At 40.0% G+C, this 23,961-nt stretch overlaps 1 protein-coding gene across 4 annotated transcripts in view; it reads left to right on the top strand.

Moving 5' to 3' along the window:
* The first annotated feature begins 51 nt into the window (after positions 1-51).
* NCBP1 (nuclear cap binding protein subunit 1) overlaps positions 52-23,961 on the top strand; it is a 31,274-nt gene continuing 7,364 nt past the window's right edge. For 2 of the 4 annotated variants that reach the window (XM_037372915.1, XM_037372917.1), the window contains exons 1-18: positions 52-188; positions 386-471; positions 1,231-1,331; positions 2,617-2,773; positions 4,565-4,672; positions 5,030-5,151; positions 5,655-5,724; positions 7,264-7,479; positions 8,517-8,614; positions 9,949-10,012; positions 13,208-13,318; positions 14,540-14,604; positions 15,260-15,322; positions 16,657-16,731; positions 17,809-17,912; positions 18,731-18,853; positions 20,111-20,213; positions 21,434-21,527. In XM_037372915.1, the coding sequence (XP_037228812.1) occupies positions 155-188; positions 386-471; positions 1,231-1,331; positions 2,617-2,773; positions 4,565-4,672; positions 5,030-5,151; positions 5,655-5,724; positions 7,264-7,479; positions 8,517-8,614; positions 9,949-10,012; positions 13,208-13,318; positions 14,540-14,604; positions 15,260-15,322; positions 16,657-16,731; positions 17,809-17,912; positions 18,731-18,853; positions 20,111-20,213; positions 21,434-21,527 (1,794 nt within the window). In that variant the 5' untranslated portion in view covers positions 52-154. Of the gene's footprint in view, positions 189-382; positions 472-1,230; positions 1,332-2,616; positions 2,774-4,564; positions 4,673-5,029; positions 5,152-5,654; positions 5,725-7,263; positions 7,480-8,516; positions 8,615-9,948; positions 10,013-13,207; positions 13,319-14,539; positions 14,605-15,259; positions 15,323-16,656; positions 16,732-17,808; positions 17,913-18,730; positions 18,854-20,110; positions 20,214-21,433; positions 21,528-23,961 lie in introns of all 4 variants that reach the window. The other 2 variants (XM_037372916.1, XM_037372914.1) reach the window with 1 other exon arrangement.

Here is a 23,961-nt window from a genome sequence, read left to right as displayed (position 1 = left end):
CTCACCGCGAGCGGCGAGCGGAGAGGCGGGGCGCCCCCGCCCTGCCCCGGAAGCAGAGGTGCGGCGGGGCTAGAAGCGGGCGGGCGAAGGAGCGCGCTTGTCTCTGGTCCGCGTGAGGCGTTCCGGCTCGTCGCTCCCTTCTCTGCTTCTCGCCATGTCGCGACGGCGGCACAGTGACGACAGCGATGGTGAGCGCCACAGCAGCCCTCGTGCCGGCTGCTTCCCACCCGTCCCTACCGGCGCCCCCCGAAGTCACGGGGCCGGTGCGGGCTGGGCTGGGCTGGGCCGGGCCGTCGGCCACGGGAGGGGGGGGTTTGGGTGGGATGTAGGGCGGCTGGGGCGGGGGCTCCCCGATGGTAACGGTGTGCTCGGTGTGTTGAAGCAGGGCAGCCCCACAAGAGACGGAGGACTTCTGAGCCGTCGGAGATCGAGGAGAGGCTCGAGTCGCTCATCTGCAGGGTGGGAGAGAAGGTAGGTGGGCTGCCTCCCGGCTGGGGCTGGGGCCGGGGCTGCGCGGCAGCTCGAGAAGGTCAGAGTGGTTTCTTGGGATCTTCTTTTCCCCTTGCTCTGTGTTGTGGGTTAGCGGTTTGTCTGTAGTCGCCACCCAAAAAGAAAAGATTTGTTTTATGAGATAGTTGGAAAGTTTTCAACCTTTGCAAAATCACGTGGTAAAACGAGCAAGGACTTGGATAGTAGTGTTATGTTTTCCAGGCAGTGATAAACAGCCATCGAGCAGATTATAACTTTGTGAGAAAAGGTGGTGTTAGTTCTAGTCAGCCAAGGATGTAAGGGAGTTAACTTTGTTATTGGCACAAAAATAGAAATGGACAAAAAAAGGATATGGCACAAAAAATGTGCTGCACTGAAAAACAAGTTGTGAATGTGTTTCATTTCATGTTGCATTGTTAATCAAGGCTTAGTCAAACTACCAGGGTTACCCTGAGGCAGTGTTAAGCCTTGCATCCCAGGGGAGTACTAGACTTCTTTGCAGGGGAGGTTGGTGATCAGGTGCAGCTCTTCTGAGGAGTAGCTACTCCTTCTCTCAGGCCAGTGAGAGTAGTTCTTTACTGCTAATGGTATTGAATTATTGCTTTGAAAAAGGAGGTGACATAAAAGAATGCTCTTGCCTGACTTTCTTCTCTGCCACTTGAGAGTTGGGGGCTGATTGGTATTCCTTGTTGATGATTAAACTTTTCTTTTGTTGTTTTGTTTGTTGTTTTTTTTTTTTAGAGTAATTCGTCTTTGGAGAGCAACTTGGAGGGCCTAGCTGGTGTTTTGGAAGCTGATCTGCCAAATTACAAAAGCAAGATACTAAGAATACTATGTACTGTGTATGTATGCAGGAGGTCTGGGCATCTGGGAGGTGTTCTTGTGTGCATAAGTTTTAAGTGCTTAAGGCAGTTTAAATGCCAAGAATGGCTTCAGTTCCTGAGTGCTGTTATAGCACAGAGTTTAGTTTACCACAAACAAAGGAAATAGAGGAATAAGCTTGCTGTGTTACTAGGTATAATTCAAGGAAAATAACTCTTTAGGTTACTTCGACTTGAAAAGTGCACAAAGGCTCCAAGCAGATAGAAGAAAACTTGGAGCTGCTTTTCAGTAGCAATGAGAACACAGTGATGCTGCGTAATATCCTGTTTCCCAATTAAATGCTTAGGAGCACCAGAGCTCCTAATACTTACTTAGTCTTATGAGCTGTGCTGGTTTTTTGTTGCCTGTTCCTCTTCTCTGGCAATGAGGTGCTCGTGTTTTCCTAAGCCCATTTGCTAGAGGAGGGGAGCTGGGAAGACAAAGAGCTGAAAGCAGGCTCTCTGGTGGCTGCTGACAGCTGTCCTTCCTCTCCTTAGCAGAGTGCAGGAGCAGAGGTGCCCTGTGTCACTGGTCACTGAGCAGTGTTGGAGGGAGGGGTTATGCAGGGTCTACAATAGTAGGTAAGAGAAATACGAAGGAGGGGTGTGGTGAAGAGAGATCATGTTCCAGCCCTAGCCTATGCTCTGGTTTTGTAGGTAACTACTTTGTATTAATGTTTATTAACATAAGGCAAATAGTACATCTTTTTCTATAGCAGTAAGACACTTCTTAAAGTATAGGGTTAGCTTACATGCATACTAAAATTGTTGAGGAAAACTAATTCTTTACAGTAGGACCTGGCCTTCTGTATGCTGTGCTTAAAATCAGTTACTTTGACTTGAGAAACTTGGAATCAAAATTAATAGTATAAAATGTGTACATCTCTTGTGTAAGCTTGCTGATGCTGTGTATTAAAATTATTTTTAAATTACAAACTTAAAACAACTTCTTACATCCTTGCATAAATTCTATCCCTTAACGTTATTTGGCCAACCCTCTGGAACACTCAGCAATTAGATATAAATAAAAAGCAAATAGCTTAAATGTACTTGAAAGTGGCACCTGCCTTCCTAAGTGACTGTAGAGGGAAAAAAAAAAAGACTGTCTGAAATATTAACTGTGGGATAGAACTGTAAGGTCACGCTAGCACTTTTTTCATATTTACTCTTGGGACAAGCGTAACTTACAATAAGCAGATTCTAAGATGCTATGCAGTTGCCACATGATGACTAAACAACTAACACAGTGTTTCTTTTTCTGTGTCAGTGCACGTCTGTTACCAGAAAAGCTTACTGTTTACACAACACTAGTTGGGTTGCTGAATGCCAGGAACTACAATTTTGGTGGGGAGTTTGTAGAAGCCATGATTCGTCAGCTTAAAGAATGTCTGAAAGTCAATATGTATAAGGAAGCTGTGCATTTAGTAAGTGGTTTTTCATTTGTTTGGTTGGTTTACATTTATATCTCTTTCTCTCCTCCTTCTTTCACAAAAGAGCTGGGCCTTTCAGTGTGTATTTCAGTCGGTTTTGGCATCAGTGTGCAGTGTGCTGTAAATATACCAAGAGAAAATGCATGTTATGTGGAAGTAATTTCCTTCCTCATGGGAGAGAAATTATATCAGAGTTGCAAAATTGACTTCCAGATGTATATTTTTCCCAATGACAAATTTGCAGTAAACGCAGGTGCTCCCCCCAACCTGTCCTACAGTCAAATGTAAACGATAAGTGAAATTTTGTTGTGTTCAGAGGTGTATGATCGTTTTTGTGGCTCCCATTTAAAAAAAAAAAAAAAACAAACCTAAATAGAAAACTAACAGTCTGGTTCTCAAAAGCTATTTTTGATGGCTTTTATCAGGCTTATATTTTCATTCTGCTAATGAGGGATGAAGGTCAGGCAGGTGGTTTTACATGCTCTCTGTCTTTGAAACAATTTGCTCAGCTCGTGCCACTTTACAGATTTTGTCTGCAAAAAAATTAGTAGGACTTCAGCGGTGTCTGATTTGGAAGCCCAGTGCCAAGCTCACTAGCTTCTTTTGAAGCCCACTGGTGAAGATTTAAGATTCTGGTATGTTGTTGTATTTTGTCAAGAGACTGCTTTCAACAGTGGGACAGTTTTGCTAATAAAATCCTCGTTAGAACTTTTTCTAGTGTTCTGTCCCTTGGCTTCAGCTTCAGTTTCTCTGGTCATGCTATATAGAAATGACTTGTATGAGTAACAGCTAAGGAGTGGCAGTGGAAGTCTTTCCTTAGCTTTGTCAAAAGCTTTTCAAAGACTATTCAGAGCAACGAATATCTGGAAGATAAGAGTTTGGTACTTTCCTCTGTTGCAGTTGCTCTTGTGAGTACTGAACTTAGTGCAAATATGTGAGATCTTAATTGCTAGAATTTTAGCCTGTACTGTCTGTTAAGATTGTGATGATGCTGGGAGCTTGGGTCCTGCTAGGGCCTTGTTTAAGTCTGAAGGCAGATCAAAAGAGAGGGAAGAGGGAAAAAAAGAAACGGCGCACTCCTCTGGCCTAGATGTTTATTACTTAAATTCCCATTTCTGTCAGTCTGGGTTTCTTACTAGAGTGCAGCCAGTCAAGGATATGTTCCAGCTGTGGAAATTTTTTTCTTCCCAGGCAAATAATTCCATTCTATTCCTAGCATGCCATCATTTCTGAAACCTGGAAATGCCAGCAGTTTTTACATGGCTCTAACTATCTGTATTTATTAATAAATAATTACAGAAATTAATCGTGTATAATGGCATACAGATTCAGCACTGCTGTTTGTCATCTGGACTCACGAAGCAACAAATCTATCTTCAGCTTTTTGGAAGCTTTTTTCCTTCAACTGCTGTAACTTTAGTGATGTGGTACCATTTAGAGTAGATAGAAGCACAAGGGGTTTTTTCTGTATTATTGATGTGCGTGTCCTTGAATGCATACTGGTGTTTCCCACCTTTCCGTAATAAGTATCACACATGCAATGTTATGGCAGTGAACAGACTACAGACATTATAAAGAATGATATATTAGGCAGTGCTTATGGTACCTGTTTTCCAGGGTTGAAAGGTGGATCTGTACAGTGTGCAGTTTTTCTGCCTTCGTAGTATTGAATGAATATTGTACTTTTATTGATGGGTTCTTTTAGTCATTTTAAGTAATGTTTATTCATTCTTGTGCACTCAGTTTAAAATGTATTAATTTAAAACATTTTTTTTCTTTTTTTAGGTTCGTTTTCTGTCTGATCTTGTGAATTGTCATGTAATAGCTGCACCTTCGATGGTGGCTATGTTTGAGAACTTTGTGAGTGTGACACAGGAGGAAGATGTACCCCAAGTAAGCAAAAGATCCATAGGCTCCTCTAGTACTGTTTTCACAATTTTTCTGTACTTATGCTTAGAATAGGGGACTTTTAGACTAAGAGAACAAAACAAATGTACTGTGTGCAGAAGGACTGTCAAAGTGATACCATTTTTTAAGTCTATTTGTCACGGTTCAAGTTAAAAATGATACATGTCAAGCAAGAATATTTTTTTTTTATGGCTTGCCAATCCTGTCTTTAACTGCTGGTCTCTACATCCTCCCAAAATAATAGTTTTGCTAACACTTTAATTTAAATTAAAACAGGGTATGTGTACCAAATCTTTTGGAGCTTACTTGTATACTAGATTTCAGTATAATTCTTTCCTATAGGTACGATGTGACTGGTATATGTTTGCATTTCTGTCATCTTTGCCTTGGGTTGGAAAAGAGTTATATGAAAAAAAGGATGCTGAAATGGATCGTCTCTTGTCTCAGACAGAAAGTTACTTGAAGTAAGTTGTAACCCATTAAAAATACTCTTACCAGCATCTATTCAAGTATGGATTAATAGCTTTGATTATTGCTCACTTAAAAGTACTGTAAAATCTTAGCTCTGAACCATTCTGTGGGTGAAAAAATCCCACTGAAAATAGAGCAGGTGGAGAGATTTTTGAATTTGAAAAGTTTTATTGTCTTTTCTAGTTGTAGGGTATGTTGAAGGGCTTGTTCTGCTCATTCTGGAGCAGCTGCAGTTACAAGTGTGCTGTGAATACTGATAGGTTGTTGCGTTAGCGCTCTGCAGTGTGACTGCTTTCTGTCTAGGTGCTTCAAGTTAACATCTTCATTATATAGAATATAGGAATAGAGATATTTTAAGGAATCACAAACCTGGTTTTTATATACTGTAGACCTCATCAGCTGAAGAGATCAAATAGTAGTATGCTCACAATAAGAAAAAAAATTGCTGCCCTAAATTAGTCTTTTAAAGGTCAGGTTTTCTTTCCTGTGTAAACAGACGCCGCCAGAAGATTCATGTACCCATGCTACAAGTTTGGACTGCTGATAAACCGCATCCACAAGAAGAGGTGAGTGCCTTCACATTGCATTCTTTCAGAAAGCTTGGAAAACAATTTTTATTACTAGGATAGTCTTTTTATCGTGAAATTAAAAGGCACCTCTAAAAGTATTTGAATTTTCTCCTGTTTGTCATCAATTCTAACCAAGTTTTACTGAGGAATTCTCTTCTAAGTCTTAAGACTAAATATAACGTTTTAAGGGATGAGTAGGAAAGTGTTTTGTTTGCTGACAGTTCCCTGAGGAGATGTTATAAGTGAGGAATGGTTGTAAATTGTAGTATTTCTTTTGGGATTGCAGGTACAGGGCTTCATGTTAAAAGGACCTTTATGAAAAGTAGAATGTATTTCCTTACTTAACCCTTAATGTCTTCCTTCTGCAAGAAAGAAAGCTTTGTAGTGGCTTTGCTTTCTCAGCTCTGGGGAGTGCTGAACAAATATGTAGAAACTGTATGCAGCAGTTAACCATGCTACCTTTCACAATTAAGCTAAAAATACTGGGGGGGAGAGGTGGCATCTGGCTACTTTTGGGTGGAGTTTGCCTTTTTGGATATTCTTGGGGGTTTTTTTCCTCTAAGTTTGAGGACAAACTTAGCTGGAAAGTAAGATCTAAATTGGTCTTCTCGGAAGTTTTGGAACACGGTGCACTCAATTTTGTTCACTGTTCTGATTAAATCAGTCTTAATTGTATTGTAAATCGTAATTTGGAGAGAGAGGCTGGCTGATTATGATTGCTTGGTCAGTGCGAGTATTCTGCCTGCCCAATATCTGAATTTCCTTATTTAGGAGAGATTGGCAGAGTGTGCTTGAGACAGTCTTGCCCAGAATACTGCAGACATGACTGTTCACTTCAGGTGCTAGCTGTTACCAGTTTTGTTCCCATTTTGTAGTGTGATAATTTCGGTGAATGCGAAACACTTGCATGTAAAGACAGTTACACCTTGAGAGACTTGTGTTCAGTAAGGCAAATGGCCTCCAGAGTTCTCAGACTGCTTTTAGGAAGAGAGTGGTTGAACAAAGCAAGGCTACTGCCAGTTGCACAGGTGTCTGTGCCATCTCTAGGAGAATGCTGGGACTCACAATTGTGTTGAAAAGCATGGCAAAGGTATTTAATATTTGACAGTATTATAAGTATGCAGTAGCTGATAGTTTTGATTGGGAACAGCATAGCAGTCCTACAGAATAACTTTCCAATTTTGATGTTGATACTATGTCTGTTTTAAAACCACCAATGAGCAGTGACTGAAGTAATTTTCACGGCTGTAGTTTTGCTGACAGATTCAAAGGATGACAGTCATGCTCGGACTCCTGGTCTGTCTGTTGTGTTGAAAAACCTGCCTGTGGTCAAATTTTACTGACACAACGTTGTGTGGGATTAGGAGCAGCTCTGTCATTTAGGGTTCTTAAATTTACTGAATCAGCAGTTTAAGAAACTGGTTTTTTTTCTGAATGGAATACAGAATTTAAGAAATAAATTTCTGATAGTTCAGGGAGCTGCCAGCTTTCTTACGAGATTCAGTGCATCTGATGTTTCTCACCTTTTTCCTTCAGTATTTAGACTGCCTTTGGTCTCAGATTCAGAAGTTGAAAAAAGACCGTTGGCAAGAACGACACATTCTGAGGCCCTACTTGGCTTTTGATAGCATTCTTTGTGAAGCGCTGCAACACAATCTGCCTCCATTCACTCCTCCACCTCACACGGAAGATTCAGTGTACCCGATGCCAAGGGTTATTTTTAGGATGTTTGACTATACAGATGACCCTGAGGTATGTGATCACTGGGCGGGGGTCAGGGGGTGAGTGAGTAGATTTCACAGTTAGGTTCCTGGGGCAATGTTAGTCAAAATGTGATTGATATCCTCTTTCCCAGGATAGTGAGTTGTTTGAAAACCACAAGCGGTTCTGCTTTGATACTTCTGTAGGAATGACCTAAGTGACTAAGTTACTACACAAACCAAACCTGTGAGGAGCAGAATTTAGGGAGTGAGATGTTGTGATGCTTTCATTGTCTAATGTCTCTAGTAAAACTGCATTCACAGAATTTGACTTTCCTTCCATGAAGTTGGTGACTTGGGATTTTTTCCAGGCTAGGTGTTTATTGTAAAGTTTAAAGACTCTTATTTAATCATCTGTTAGAAGGTGTGGATGCGTACTGTGGAACAAAGGAGTGCATAATTGAGGTGGGTGAAGGATCCATCTATCTCAACAGCATCTATGTCTCCAGCGTTGGTCAACAGCAGATGTATAAACAGAAGTATAGGAATAGGAAAATAATATATACTGCTCTCCCCAAGTGCTTTTGTACCACCTTTTGCTTTAAGTCTGCTGCCTTTTACCTTCATTTATTGTCCCTGGTTTTTTGCAAAGAACAAAACTAGGACTCTGTATTCTTTCCACTCTATCCTGGACATTCCTGGCTTTCTTTCTTTGTAATATTCCAACTCAGCTATGATTTTTTTTTCAGGCTGCATGGTGGTAGCCTGCTTGATGGCTCCACAGGACAGAGGAAGAAGCAGATGCTCCATGAACTTATAATAGTGTTCTTTGATTTTGTTTCCATTTCTTTTTGTTCTGAGTCCTAGTACTCGTTTTAAACATCTTTATTTGTTTGTGTTTGGCTTGTGTGGAACTGTGTCACACCAGCTTCTCAGCTCTGAAGCTTACAGGACAGCTGAGACCACACTGTGTTTATGTGGAAGCTGGTCTGGTTTTTCCACCTGTAAATGTATGTAGGATGGCTTGCTACCTATAGTACCACTGCATTAGTAGTGATTTCTCATGAGTCTTAATTCTTTGTTTACCAGGGCCCGGTCATGCCTGGCAGCCACTCTGTTGAACGATTTGTAATAGAAGAGAATCTTCACTGCATCATCAAATCCCACTGGAAAGAGAGAAAGACTTGGTAGGAAGAGCTTAGCAGTATGGGGCCCTGGCACTTTTTATATGCTGTCATGGTTTTGAGGCCGTTTGGGATATGCAGAGTCCTGGACTGGTTAGACAAGAGCTCAGGATTAGACATTTCCTAGACTATTTGATGAAACTTGATTTACTACATTTAACTATATTAAAACCATTGCCTGGAATACTGTGGGTCTGTAATATCAGATAATGGATAGTCTGTATGATCCAAGAGTACAGTGGCTCCTTGGGAAGGAAATTCGTTGATAATACAGGATATGCTGCAAAAACTATGCAGACACACCTTATTCTTCATGGGAGCACTGGAGATGGTGGCTGTGTTATGCTTCCAGGAATTTTGAAGCAGCTGATTTGTTGGGGCACAGTGAGCCTTGAGCTTGTTCATCTGCAGCTGACTGGCATTAAATGATCACACTTATGCTTCCTATTCCTCCTTTCATTCTTCTCTTTGGGATTACGTGGCATTGATAATTGAGGTCACTTTGCAGAGGGACCAGCAGATTGCATTAGTTTGAGTTCAGCTGTGCCAAGAAGCAGTCAAGGCACTTTTCTTAATTTCTGCCTGAGTGGTATCTGATGTAGGTAATTGATAACAGAGATGGTTTACCATACATAATTAGCTGTGTCATGCTTCCAAATGTAAACCACCAGACTTTGTATGGTATGCAAAAAATGGGCAGAAACAATGTTTTTGGTGATGGCATGTGATAAAGGTTTTTGGTTGCAGCTGTTTGGTTCAGCAGAAACTAGAAATTCAGGGTTGTTGCAGTTACTGGGATAGTCTCTGGTAATTCTCAGAGGAAAGTAAAAGACTACTGGGGGATAGAAGATTTAGCAGAGAGGTGGAAGTAACATCAAGGAAGTAGCAGTTGTTTGCTTTGTAATGTGACAGGTGACAGTGAGCTGATTAAAAGATGAAACATTTGAAGCCTGAGTTTTCTATATAACCCATTAGCTTCAATTGTGCTTTCAAGTCATTCTGAACATCTGTTGTTGGGGTTGTGGGTTTTTGCCTTTCATATATGCATGCCAGAATTACAGATCACCATGACTTTCTGCAAAACTATTTTGTGTAGCAAAAAAGTACATCAAGTGATGTAACTACATAGCTACGTCACTTGGTGTGTCCTTTTTCTGTTTCTGTTTTAAGTGTTCTGTGGATTGAGAGGCAGTCTTTGGAAGGATTGTTGATTTGTTTGTGCTGCTTTTGTGTGGACTCTTGCCCAGAATTAAGCATTTGCTGTAACTTTGTTATTTGACCTTTATATTGCCTTTGCTGTATTACGTTTTGTACTAAATGTATCTATGGTTTTGCAGTGCTGCACAGCTGTTGAGCTATCCAGGAAATAACAAGATCCCCTTGAACTACCACATAGTAGAGGTATGGATTTTATAGATAACCTCTTTTGTACCTCGGTTATTTCCCAGTTAGTTTCACGGTAGGTCCACTAAATTAGTTTCATTTTGGAGTCAACCAGAACCTTGTTGACTTCAACAAATGGCTTTTAAATGAGTGGATTATATTCAGTTGAGTGTTATTTTTGTGCTTTTTGTTGTCATTTTAACTTGATGCATGGAAGCTTTGGCCAGGTACCAAAATTTCTTAGTGCACAAGTGATCCAGGTTGTGGCATTTCTCAAACTTTGAGGGTTTTGTATCATGCTTCTAATGTATCATGCAGTCTGAGATGGCTACATTTAAGTCACTTTTAGTGGTTTTTTTTTTTAAAAAAAATGAATTAAAATACAAGAGGAAATGGGCACAAATTGAAGTGCAAGAAAGTCCATTTTAAGCATGAGAAAAAAAATCATTTTTTACTGCAAAAGTGATTAAACACTGGAGGAGTTTGCCCAGAGAAGTTGTGGCACTTCTCTTGTTGGAGAAGAGCAAAACCTGGCAGGACACAGCTCTGAGCCACCTGCTGTAGGTGACCCTGTCTTATGCAGGGGGCTTTTGACTCCAGTCAGTCTCAGCTGTTCTACAAGATTTAGTTTGGATCTTTTAAATTATTTTGTTCCACTAGCCCTGGAAAGAACTTGCAGTGGAATAGCAGTGTGTTTCCTCCATATTAGAGAATTTTAAATAACCGTAATGTGTATCAGAAAAGCAGCATAGGTTTTCTTTTGCTGCCTCCTTCAGAGGGTCTGTTTTCAAGATGCAGAGCTGTATAAACTTCATAATTTCCATCAACAGTTGAGAGGCATTCAGAGATACCAGTGATAATGTCATATAAAGGCTTTATGAAGAAGTACCTGTAAGTAGGAATTTCAGAGCAAATTATTACAGGAAATAATCTTACGTAGATTTATCTTAATAAAAGTGGGATTGAGAATTCCTCATGGCACCAAAATGGCAAATATTCTGAATGCTGTAAAGTTGCATTACTTTTGGTCAGCTTGTTCTTTTGTACTCTGAATTCGGAACAGAGGAATCTTAAAATTAACAATTTTCCTCCTTAACATTGAAGTAGCTTCAGTGCTTTTTACCCTCAGTATCCTGAGGGCGCTGCATATGGCTGTATAGCTGTGTGCTTTATGCTTAGCTCTACACTAATGCTAACAAATAGTTACTGCAATTCCTGTCAAAATAAAAAAAAATTCCTGACACTTAAAGGCTCTGGAAATTCTTTTGTTCAGAAACTTGTAGGATGTGAAAATAGCAAGGACTTGCATAGATTAAATTACTGCAGAGAAATGCAAGATTGGCATACAAATTCTTTTACTATTAATGTAATTTACATGTTCTTGCAATTTTGAGCTATTTTAGAATATTGACTTTAGTACTTGTCTATGACTGTTTAATGAAGCTCCAGAGTTTTTAAGGCTTAGTGTGCTTTTTTTTTCAAGCTGCTGTTCATTCTGCTTGCTACTGCTCCCTTGTAAGGTGGTCTCTGTTAACAATCAAGTTGATGACTTAACAGTTTAATCTGTGAAATTTCACTAACTTTTTCAGTAAGTCATAAAAGTGTAAGGTAATGCGTTCTAACAAATAAAAGGAAGTGTTATTTAAGGTTCAGAATGGAACAGGCGGAAGTAAATGTAGCCTGAAAGCGGTTGTCAGTACTTTCCCAAGTATGCCTACTTTTGAGGTCCCTGAGGCTCCACATCGTACTTTGTCAAGCTGAGCACAAAATGCTCCATGCTGTTTGGAATGTCTGTGAAACACTGAAACGTGGCACCTTTCTCTCAGTAGCTGCTTACACATGTACATGGGTGTTTCTGGTAGCTGCAAACAGAGAATGTCTGGGCATTGTTGTTGGCTTGTTGGACTGCTATGCCCTATTGTGCTTCTACAGGTTTTGGTACCACTTAATGCTTGAGAGAGTTTGGACATTCAAATCATCAGCGTCCTGATCTTTCTTGTGGCCTTGTTGGTTTTGCAAAGTATGGTATGCCAATTTGAAACATTTAATGTGAACATTTGATAATGAACATGCCATGAATACGACAGTTTTATGCAGCATCTCAAACAGGTTATGCCTCATCATCCAGTTATTTCCTATCTTGAGAAAAGGAGCAGTTTTCTGCCTAACGGAGGCCCTCCTACCTTTTTGCGGTATTTGTCTAAACAGTATGTTGAAATTATACTGTCACAGAAAGGTTCTCCAGCTCCTTGTAGTCTCTTCATGCTTTCAAATCCTTCCTTAGAATAACAAGTTCTAGTCAACATGTTTTCATGTGCTGTTTGTGGAGTCCATAAATGAATGTTGATTTCTTACACTAGTAAGAAGATTTTTCTGAAGCTTACTAATTTAAGCTTCAGTTCTTCTGTGTTTATTGAGAAGTTAAGGAGGAAATTAACCAGCCATAATGAATCAGATTCCTGATTCCTTTGATGTAATTTAAATCTGAGAATGGCATGCAAAATAAAACAAGCGCAGAGGTGAATGTTTTACAGTGATATCTTTTCATAGCCCTCAAAGAGTGACATGCTGTTTCTGTAGGCAAACCTGAAAATAAAAGCATGAATGCTGACCGCAGGATTGATTTTGGCTTTCTTAGAAGGATCCTCTGCCAAGGGGTACTGAGGATATACTTCTGTTGAATGAAATGCTAATTGTAATTTTCAGTTGAAAGTTGTGGCTTTCTTTACGTAACTTTCTGTATAGGAGAAAGGAGGACACGATGGAAAAGGTACAGATGTAATTGTAATGCAAATAGTCTTCATACTAAATGCTGATGCTTCATTTAATATGTTTAATATTAATATTTATTATGTAACAGGATCAGATGATTTCTGCTCTTCTGAGATCATGTGGTAGCACTGCAGTAGGTCATATTGTAGCTATGCCCATTTCTACAGTTATATGGTGGTTTTGTTAGATACAATAACTGTATAATGCTGGTGTTTTGTTAGTATGGAATGCTAGGGGCAGTTCAGAGTGGACTGTGTTAGTACAGTGTAGGGTTACCACTACCTTTAAAAGTTCCTCTTGTTTTTTCCTTGAAATATGCATTTCAGAACAATACGGGCTTTTAGGATATGTAACTGTTCAAGATTGGCCCCTACTGCAAAGCTGAGGGTTTTGCAGGCCGTGTCGGACTGTCCTCTGATTCTTTGCCTTCCTCTCTTACAGGTGATATTTGCAGAATTGTTTCAGCTTCCATCTCCACCACACATTGAAGTCATGTACACAACACTACTGATTGAACTGTGCAAACTTCAGCCTGGCTCTTTACCACAAGTTGTATCCTTTCTGCGCTGCTGGAGAGCGTTTTTAAAATGCAGTCTTTAGTTTGTTTTTACTGTACATGATGGGATAGCAATAAATACTGGCAGTACTAATATTTTACGGCAGCTGCATGAAACTGCCTGTAACGTGATCACGAAAGAGTAACACAGCTCACTTGGCACAGGTCTAGATTTGCCAAGTGAGCAAGACTTCAGCTTTCTGGACAATGTTCTGGTACTTCCTCTGACCTTCCCAAGAAGTGCTGTCTTGGTGAGGGGATACAATACAATGCTCGTGTTTGTCACTGCAGCCTGTTCAGGTCTGGACTGTGGACACACTAAAGGCTAAGAAGGATAGGAAGTGACAGATTTGATCTTTTATTGCAACAATGGTGTGAGTGCTCCTGTTTTTTCTTAGTAGGAAGTGCAGCAGAAGATTTAAAGGAACTTGCCTGAGTTCCTGGTCAGTGTTCCCGCTAGGAGCATTCAAAAGGTCAATAATCATCTGTCTGCTCAGACAGGGTGGCTGAATGCTGAGGAAGGAGGTATGACTCCCAGCTAATTCTGGCTATTACATTGTCCCTAATTTGCTGTCATTAGAGATCATTTTAGATCAAGCTGAAGACTGAGAATGGAGAAGGGTTGACAGATGTCAATCCGCTGGTAATTTCATATCTAAATTTTCATTCTACTTCATGATACCACTCACTGTTTGCAGATCACATGATGTCAGTGATTAGAACAAAGTCTGTTTCTAGAATTGGGTGGACATCCATCCAGAAAGTTTGTAATGTTAATAGGGACACTGTAAGAAGGTTAAAGACCTTGTTGGGTAAAGTCAGTGCAGGTGCAGTTTCTTAAGCCTCCAGTGATGATCAAAGATTGTTTGTGGATTAGCATCAACAGCAGCCATGAAGCTAGGCTGGTGAGATTACAGAAGTACTCCATGAGAAGGTTGTTGTCTGTTCACATCAGTGCAGTTTTGCTTGTTGCATGGTAAGAATTCAGGTTTTATATGGAATAAGCCAACAGTCTCATTGCAATCCTGGAAGAAACCCAGACTGGTATTAGAGGGTTCATTTTTTCCCGTGATGAATTTACTGTGATTTACCTGATGTTGGAATAGACCCAGGGAGCTTTCAGTACAAAATGTTGATGATACTCTATTAAAAAACTGAAAGGAGTCACATCTGACTTACCTAGTGCTTTTCTGTAAACCTTAATAAGAAACTTTCAGCTTGCACAAGCCACAGAAATGCTCTACATGCGTTTGGACACAATGAATACAACATGTGTGGACAGGTAAATGTGTTTTGGAGACAATGGAAAATATTCCTCCATATCCAATGTACAGGAAAGTGTACTCAGAAATCTTTTAGAACTCCTTGGTGCTATTCAAGGTGTGTTCTGGGCTCTGGCTTTGGGCAATCTAAAGAGAAGGTGGAGGACTAACTAATTGCTTCTGCTTCCCAGAAAGACTTCCCCGGAGGTCACAAGTCTAGCTGTCTGTACAGGACAGTTAAGGTATACCTGCTCCATAGTGGTCTGGGAGGTGACTTGGAAGTGGAGTTAATGGTGCCACCCAAAGGAGGAGAATGGTACCGATTTTGTCCTTTGAGTGAAGTCTTCATTTTGTGGGAGAGCTGTTAATTACTTAGCAAAAATGTGGAAGTTCCTTATGCACAGTAAGCTTACATTTTAAGTTAGTTTAATAGGTCATCTCTTTGTATGAAACAACACAACATGACAGGCTGTCTTTTTTGTCCATAAAAGCTTCTTTCTGACTCTCTGAACTCAGTCTTATTTGTCTGTCAACATAAGTGCCTGTTTAATGTGGTAGTAGCTTTACAGTTTAGGCTTGAGTTTGAAAAGGAGAATGCATTTATAAGAAAATTGCAGCTGAAAGTTTTCGTGCACTTCTGATATTTAATGGAGCTTTCTTTTTCTTTTAATAAAGATTTATTAACTGGTTTTCTCACCACTTGAGCAACTTTCAGTTCCGTTGGAGCTGGGAAGATTGGTAAGTTTCTTCCCTTATGATTTGAACCTGATACTGCTAAGACCTTGAAAGACCTTAACATTTCAAACTTAACCAGGAAGTGTCGCAGCCTAGTGGCCCTGTTAATTGCTTTCCTCCATCTCTTCAGAGATCCTTCTTAATCTGTTCACCACCACTCAGTGGGAGATTATCTTGATAATCTCTGTTGTCACTGTATTGTCCATGGTGAACTTTGTGATAAATCTTAAGCCAGTGTAAGCGTTCCTAAACGGGGGGAAGTAGACTTCTTCAATTTGTCCTGCACCCACAGTCAGTTGCTAGCAAATTCTCCAAAATTACTTCCTAGTTCATTTCTTTCTAACGGTTTGCCCTGACTCTATCCTGTATTCATTCTGTAATCTTGCTTTCTGTCCTATGCTAAACCTTTTATTATAACCTTTCTCTGTGAGACCTTGTGATCTGTTTCCCTCCTGCCAGATCCTAGCACCTGAAGTTCCATCAGAGCTGGCTGTGCCATCCATTCTTACCATGCCAAATCTTGAACTTGCATGTCTAGCAGGAGCTCTCTGGGACTCTGTCAGTGTCTAAACACAGGTTCCCCTGAGCTCTCCATTCCAGGCACCTATGTAGCAAGAGAGATCACCTTGGGGTTAAGTCCCCCTCCAGAGTAACTCCATAGCCTGCTACTGTTCATGCGTTCTGTAGGAGATCTGCCCAAGTGACCTTGTGGACAGGGGTGCAACCCTTCCTGTGACGTGTTTTTGTGGCTTTACTTAAGTTCCTTGTGTTGTCCTCATGTGGAATTAAGTGCTTGCTGGCTATCCTAGTATGCATCCACGTTGACTGACCAGGCAGCAAAAGTCTTCAAAGAGCTGATTTTTTCTTTGCCTGGATGTTTGTTGATGTCAGTGCCTCAGTGGGGGTCTCTCACAAGCTGCTGTTTTTTCAAAAATCATGCGAGTGACTGTAATTGAGACTTTTCTTTGTCTGAAATGTGTTCAAAATCAGCCAGAAGTTCAAAAATTCCTGTGAGGGAGGAACAGACTATGAAGTCACACAAGGTTCCTTTCCTAAGGAAAGGGAAAGCCAGCTAACTGTAAGCACAGATTATTTTTAATCTATTGGGGAAGGGAAGCTACTTGAAAATACATCACATGGAGATGAGATTCCAAGAATTGTAATGGCCAGTAAGGAAATAGTGATAAACTTACCTCATTGTCTTAAAATTGCCTACTGTAAAACTGTCAGGCACTCCAGTTGTCCTGACACCATGATTGCTTTGTACCTATTAGACCAAAAGGGGACTAAAGCACAAATTCTTTTGCTAAAAGCTATCGTATTCTGTCCTATGATAGGTCAGATTGTCTTACACAGGACCTTGAAAAGCCCAAACCCAAATTTGTGAGAGAGGTTTTGGAAAAGTGCATGCGGTAAGTAAGATCTTTTGATAGTTGCATTCAAAGCAAAGTTTGACCTTTGCTTCTGGATACTGGCAGATTTGTTTTGAACTTGACTCTTGCCTTAGGCTTGTCTGTTCTTACAATTCAGTTTCATTTAAGAGACAAGTCTGTATGATTTTAATCTGGTTTACCTCCTGTAGAGTGCTTAGGACACCAGAGAGAGGGAGAAGCGGGTGAAGCAGGTGGTAGTGAGCTGTCCATCCCAGATATGCATACCTATAGTTACAAAAAGACATGCTTCACCATAGACATGGAGAGAGATGAAGTTTAGGTAATATTCCTGGGAAGTATTCAGCGTTCACAGAAATGGAGGGAACTGATCATTAGTTATCCTAAAACCTGAGAAGCTGTAATCTTGATCCTTCTAGGTGTCTCTGGTGTTCGTTGACCTTAAAACAAACAAACAAACCCCTGAAACCCAACAACAAGAGTACACAATCAGGGCTGAACTTAGTTGAAATAGAGGGATATAGGAAAGAGAGCAAAATGTTCAAAAAGCTGGTGTTATGCAGCGTCCTACATGAAAATTCATCCATTTTGGGGTTAATTCAATATAGGAAGTGTGAATGTATTGTACTGTAAAACAAAAGCAATTTTTTCAGTGGCACTCTTCCATTTCACTGAAAACTGGTAGCAAAATTAAGCCTCTTAGGAGTGAAATAAGCTGGAAAGTAAAATGAAGACATACAGTGTAATATTTTTTTTTTCTTCATTGAATACCAACATCTTACTAGTTTTCCGCAGCACATCTTAGGCTTTTGCCTAATGCATCCTACTAGGCAGCCTCTAAATCTTTTCACAAACTAAATTAATTGTATGAGGATGAAACTCCAGCATCACAGAGTTCAAATAGAAAGCATCTGCCAGTAAGTTTGGTTTACTTAGCTCTTACTATCCATCAGAAACTACCATTCTGTTGTATAAACATCCTGATTTTTGTTGTATGAAAGTTAAATACAGGAAGACCATTGTAAAGCAATCGCTTCAGAATTAGCCCTGGTGTTATTCCCATTTTAATTCTGCTGCTGTGAAACTTGTTGTTTCCAGACTCTCCTATCATCAACGAATAATAGACATTGTTCCTGCAAGTTTTTCTGTCCTCTGTCCTGCTAATCCAGTGTGCATTTACAAATACGGAGATGAAAGTAATAGTAAGTATTAGAGTTACTGAGGGGTCAAGTTGAAGAAAATAGTGTTTCAGAGCAAGGAAGTGCACTAAATTGACTGTAGCATCCGTTGACTTCATGAAGAATACAGCTGAAAAAAATATGCATGATTTTCATATGGGTAAATAGGCTTCATATGAGCAATTAATATGTATTAAGCCTGGATCTCTGTAATATAAGCCTCTCTGTTACTTTATGAAGAAAAGAAAATCCAGATACTTGAAGTTACTCTTGTATAGTATTTTTTGCCAGAAGTCTAAAATTGAAAAAAGTAATCAATTTCCCCTGTTTGGGCACAATACTATGCGTAAGTCAGCATGTGAAGTGATAATGAGTTTGTTTCTTGAACTTCATGAAACAGTAGAAGATTTTACTAGTGAACTTGGTTAGTGAAGCATACAGAAGGCAGCAGATGATGTAAAGGTTGAGGTAGAGATACACCTTATTATTCCTTTTATTACTTGGTAAAAAGACAATCCTAAGCATAAAAGTGTCCTCATCAAATATGCAATGAGGAAAAAGAAGGAAGTATTGTATTTTTAAGAAAATGGTAGAAGCTGAAGTCAAGCTTTAGACAGGAGGGTGATTACCTGACGTGAGCTCTAGAGTTTCTACTCGGAGTTTTGGATTACGTGAAGAGTAGGTAATCTTTTGAGCAGTTTTATAGTGAAGTGGACAATGATATTAAAAGCAGCTAGTTTTGGGTCTAGCTGGGAAGTGTACTTGTTTCTCTGAGAGTCCAACTGATGTTAAAAATGCTCACTTGCCTTCCACATATTTTTGACCTCTTTGCTTTTGTTTAGGGTCTCTTCCTGGATATACTGCGGCACTGTGTTTAACAATTGCAATTAAAAATAAGGCCAGTAATGAAGAAATCTTCAGCATTTTAAAAGATGTGCCTAATCCAAACCAGGATGATGATGATGGTAAGATACATGCTGTTAGGCTTCAGCAGATTGTAATTTCTGTAGTGTGTAGACTGAACTGCCATCCTGTGGAGCTATGAATGTGATAGTTAACAGAACTGTATGTTTTTCCTTGTTATTCAAAATATTTTCCTTCTTGTTCAACTGTAAGTTGATTTCAGCTTATCAGTAAATGGAAACAATATACTATTGTAAGGAGGTTTTGTAAACCTCTTGCTAGCCTCCCTCTGCAAGTAACAGAGGTAGCCTGGTGCTTGAAGTGTGCTTTCATGTGTTTATTGATGGAGGTAGCATGAAAGAATTTAGCACTACTTTGCCTTCAGCCACAGAGAGCAGTTCATGCTGTTATCCTCACCCCTGAGCTTCAGTGCTTGTGCCCTGAGAGCTTCTGTCTTCTTGGTGCTGTCCCATGACAGACAAGATAGCCAGCCTGCTGGCTGTAGTCTTCTATAGATACAAACTCATGATGGGACTCTGCTCGTGTTCTTTTTAGCTTTGCAGCCACAGACAGCATTGATTCCTAAAGCCTGTGTGTTTTGGGGAGAGAGGAGGAGTGCAAGACAGAGAATTAGGAAGTGATCTTTACAATGGCGACAGCTTCAATATTTCTGTAATATTTGCAAGTGTTCTGTTATGCAAGTAGAGAGCAGCAACGATCTGGTTTTTTTTGCCTTGGGATCCACTGTCATGTTTCCCAGTTTGCTTTAGACATCACCCACTAATGAGCCTTTCCCTCCTGCCTGTCTTCAGCTGCAAGTAGCTGCAGCTACAGGAGGGGGGCTTGTCACCATTCACCCCTAGTACCCATATTTGCTATGCATGCTTGCTGGACCCTTCTCACATGTCAAAATAGCAAACTTCTGCATCCTGATCATCCTTACCTTCCCCTCTCCTCATCCACTCACTTTGTTATGGTCTGCCAGGCCTTCAGCTTGATGCATAACTCTTCAGCTTAATCTGGTGTCTTTCTCTGCTGCTGTCCATCAGTGCTGTTATGTGTTGGTAGAGTGTCCGTGTCTCTGATAGCTTCTTCGCTGACCTGGAATTCTTTCTGTGCATTTTATCCATGGCAAAATGGGAGCCTGAAGATCTGCACAAGATCTGAGGAGTCTTTACTAGTTCCCTGCTCAGCCTTGCAAAAACCTTGTCGGTGAAACTTTGTGAAATGAGTTAAACCTTAAGTTATCTCTACAAATTTGTGAGTAGCTTATGTGCTTGCCTTGAAAGTAGTTAAGAGTTTCAATTTTTAACTTGCAGATGAAGGATTTACCTTCAGCCCTCTGAAAATAGAAGTCTTTGTTCAGACTCTGCTCCATCTAGCTGCAAAGTCTTTCAGCCACTCCTTCAGTGCCCTGGCAAAGTAAGTGTAATATATGTATTATTTGGGGGCTTGCAGAACTGTTTAATTCTGGTCACGAAATGCTTGATTAAAGAACTGGGCTGCACACTTCAGCAGTGTTTTAGGTGCTTCACAGTGCAATATGATTAGGAGAACTAATGGTGCTGCTTACTGAAGGAATAGTAGTGTAACTCCTAGGTTAGATGTGTGAATGGAATTAACAGAAATGTATACATAACAGCCACATGAAGTGAATCAAACATGAGACAGATATGGAACACTACTCCTTTTTAGAATTACTCATTTCGTGATTATGGTGAGGAATAAGGATTCTCCTTACATTTGAATGATGTGGTAGCTCCCAGCACAATATCTTGTAGTATGAATATGACTCTAGAACAGATATGTCTAGAGTATATCCCTTGAAGATATGCTTTAACTTCTAAAGAATTTACTGCACCTTTTTTAGGAAAATGAGATAAAATAACTGATTTTTAATCCAGTGTGGTTTGGAGTTACTCTTAAGTAGTCTTGGTAGATAAAGGGGTAGTCACATGCATCTTAATGAGACATTTTTCTGTCTGTCCTTGAAGGTATATAAAGCTGTTACAAAAACATGCACCTGGAAGCTTTATAGAGGCAATGTTAAGATGCTGTAGGTGGTAACCTGCAATCACAAGAGACAAGGTGATATGAATGCTTAGAGCCATGGTATTTTCACTGCTGCACATCAACAGTTGCAGCCATGAGATCAAAAAGTCTCTTACACTTTGTAGTTGTATTACAATAAGCTGGGTTGTGAATAGTCAGCATAACTGCTGAAATAGGGGCTTTTTAGCAGCATTTCCCTCAAAAGGAGGCAGATTGGGTAAGTGTCTAAAGTTACTGAAACATGTATCAGGAAAGGTGTAAGGCTCAAAAGCCTGCAAATTTTGCTCCAGCTGTGTATAAATAAGCATATGAAGCATGAAAGTGCCTCCTGCTTTTAGGAGTATGAGAAATGTAGCCCAGCTTCAGGGAGCAGATTCACCACTAAGATTTAAGTTGCTTTTAGGAGCTGCTGTGTCTTTGTAGCCTATTCTAGCTCGGCATGGTTATATTTTTCCAGGGAATAGTTGTTCAAGACTTGCTGCAGATAGTCACAAAACTTTCTTTTGGCTGATCAAAACTACTTGCCTTGTATCTGCTGCTCTTTTGACCTGATCCCAGCCCCTCCACTGAGTACTTATATCTATTAAAAGGTTTCATGAAGTCTTCAAAACACTTGCTGAAAGTGATGAGGGGAAACTCCATGTTCTGAGGGTTGTATATGAGGTTTGGAAGAATCATCCACAGGTAAGAGGTTGCATTGTCAAGTATCTTTGTGAGTTTCAACTCACAGAGGTCATATATAATAAAGGATATAAAGCCAACTGTAATATTTTAAAAAACTTACTGTTATCTTACTTGAAGGAGAGTCCAGATTGTATTTACTGTTGTGCCGAAAATGAATATTGGACATAAAATATATACCATCAGTGAGGCCACTTTTTCCTCAGAGCTCATTGTGGGAGGGCAAAGGCTACCATTCTGACTCACATTCATATTATGCTGTTTGTTGTACAAGAGAATAACTTTTGCTAAAATCATGTTTCTGTTCAAAATCAGAAAACAGTCTAGATATGTAAATTGAAATAAGATTTAGATCTCGTATCAAAAGCAGGCCACATTTTCAGAAATGTGGAAACATGGGGTTTATTAGAGATTTCTTTTTTAATTGCTAGTGAAAGCCATACAGTTATTCCACAAAGCTCATATTGGAGTCTTTTTGTGTGGGCAGAGTGAGTAGAGCTGCAACCAGTGGCTGTTCAGAACAGATGAGTTTGACAGTGCCATGATTACGTTAATTCTTGAGCCAGAGGAAGTAACACCCTAAAACACCTAGAAAAATGCCTCAGTTGCTTAAGCTCTTCAGTTTCTTCACAGCAGTTGTTTTCTCCCTCAGCTGTCATTTTTCTATAAATAGAAATCAATAAGGAACTCAAGCTGAATTTGCCTGCATCAATTATTTCATGTGTTCCTTACTGGTGTGTTTCTGTTGCACTTTACTGTGCTTGAAAGTAGACTGTACCTCACAGCTGCATGGGCTAGACTTTCAGAAGTGATGCCACACTGAGAGCAAGGGGTAATCCTTGCATCTGCTACTGGACCTGTGGTACATTCCTTAGGGGAAAAACTGAGCACCTAGAAGATACCTTTACAGGATATCACCTCTCCTCTAAGTACAGTGAAAACATAAAAAAAGCAGGATTTTTAAATTTATTAAACTTTTTACCCAATTTACTGACCTTGAAAATACGATGATTACAGTCTGACCTACTTCTTACTGCCATTTAACTGGATCAGAAGAAATTATACAATCTAATATCCTCTCCCTTTCCGTGCCTTTGTATTGCAGCATGACCAAACTGAGATGGAGGTTTCAAACCCAGACTGAACAGTCAAGTTAGTTTTTTATGAATAAATCAGGATCACTTTTAAAAATGTCAGATGCAGAAGTTAGGAAAGGCTGCTGTTCTACTTGATCATGGAATTTAAATTTTCCTCTTGCATTTATTGCAGTTCAGTCTTTTGTTTCTAGTAAAGTGCTTTTTTTTTCCTCAGCCTACAACCTCCCAGGCACACAGAAGAAATGGTGCCTGGACAGCAGGACACTTGTCCAGAGTCTGTTTCCATGGCGCTTACCCTACTCACATGTCTATGGGAATGTATTCTGAATTTATTCAGACTATCAGCAGTATTTGCAAGCCATATAATGCTAATGAGTCATCTATGCTGCAGGTAGTGATTTAGCAATAGTAACCAGTAATCCCTGGACCTATAAGCAAGGTTGTGGTGGTGACTTCATAAAGGGAAATTTTAATGTTGAGATTAAATTTTTTTTCTCAAAATCCTAGGGCTGTGTTTTTTGGAAGATCAGATTAAGTAATCAGAAATTCTTCCTGGCAATAGAGAAAGGCAAATTAGAGCATAGGATGCTATCCTGGGACTTGAAAGTTGAGTGCTGAGTCTTCTGTATGATTCATTCAGTTATTTTCATTTTCCTTCCTTAAAAGGAGCTTTGTTACACTTCCTTATTTGACAATGGGTGGTTGTAAGGATAAATACAGTGCAGGTTGTGGTTCTTAGATACTGTGGCATTTAATCACATGAGTAACTAAGATAAGCCTTTTTTCTGAACAGCTTGCAACTGCTTTAGTCAGTAACTCCTCTCTGCAGTTGCCTGTTAGATTGCTTGCAACCCTCCCTCCCTGAGTCACAGTAGTGCCTGTAGCAAGTACTTCCGTTGGCTACAGAGCACTGGCTCTGTCCTAAAAATGAATAGGTCCTGTAGAGAAGAGCTTGCTGTCATGTTGGAAGACCTGCAGTTCAAGGAGAGTAGGCTAACTAGCTCCTTCATTGTTGTGATCTGATAGGTATCTATGCTCTGGTTTGAGTACTTTGATGGCACGTACTAGGACTTGGGTGTCTGAGGCCTCACTTCCAGCTATGATGCTTGTATTTTTTGCTTTTGTATGGAAGTATATATGGTAAGAGTGATACCTCACTTTCACAAGAAGTAGAAGTGGTTGTTAAACAAAATCAGAATGCTTTATGTAATTGATGTAGATCCCCTGTTTTGAGCAGTTCTAGACTAGTCTGCCCAGCTTTCAGAAGTATTTGAAATTACCCAGTGGTATCACTAATGTTGAGTTGCATCAAGCCATCTGTGGCTGGACTACTTTACATA

Source organism: Falco rusticolus, chromosome Z, assembly GCF_015220075.1.
Source record: "Falco rusticolus isolate bFalRus1 chromosome Z, bFalRus1.pri, whole genome shotgun sequence".
NCBI classification, from domain to species: Eukaryota; Metazoa; Chordata; class Aves; order Falconiformes; family Falconidae; genus Falco; species Falco rusticolus.
Note: the sequence above shows the minus strand (reverse complement) of the source record. Positions and strands in the feature narration are given on the sequence as shown.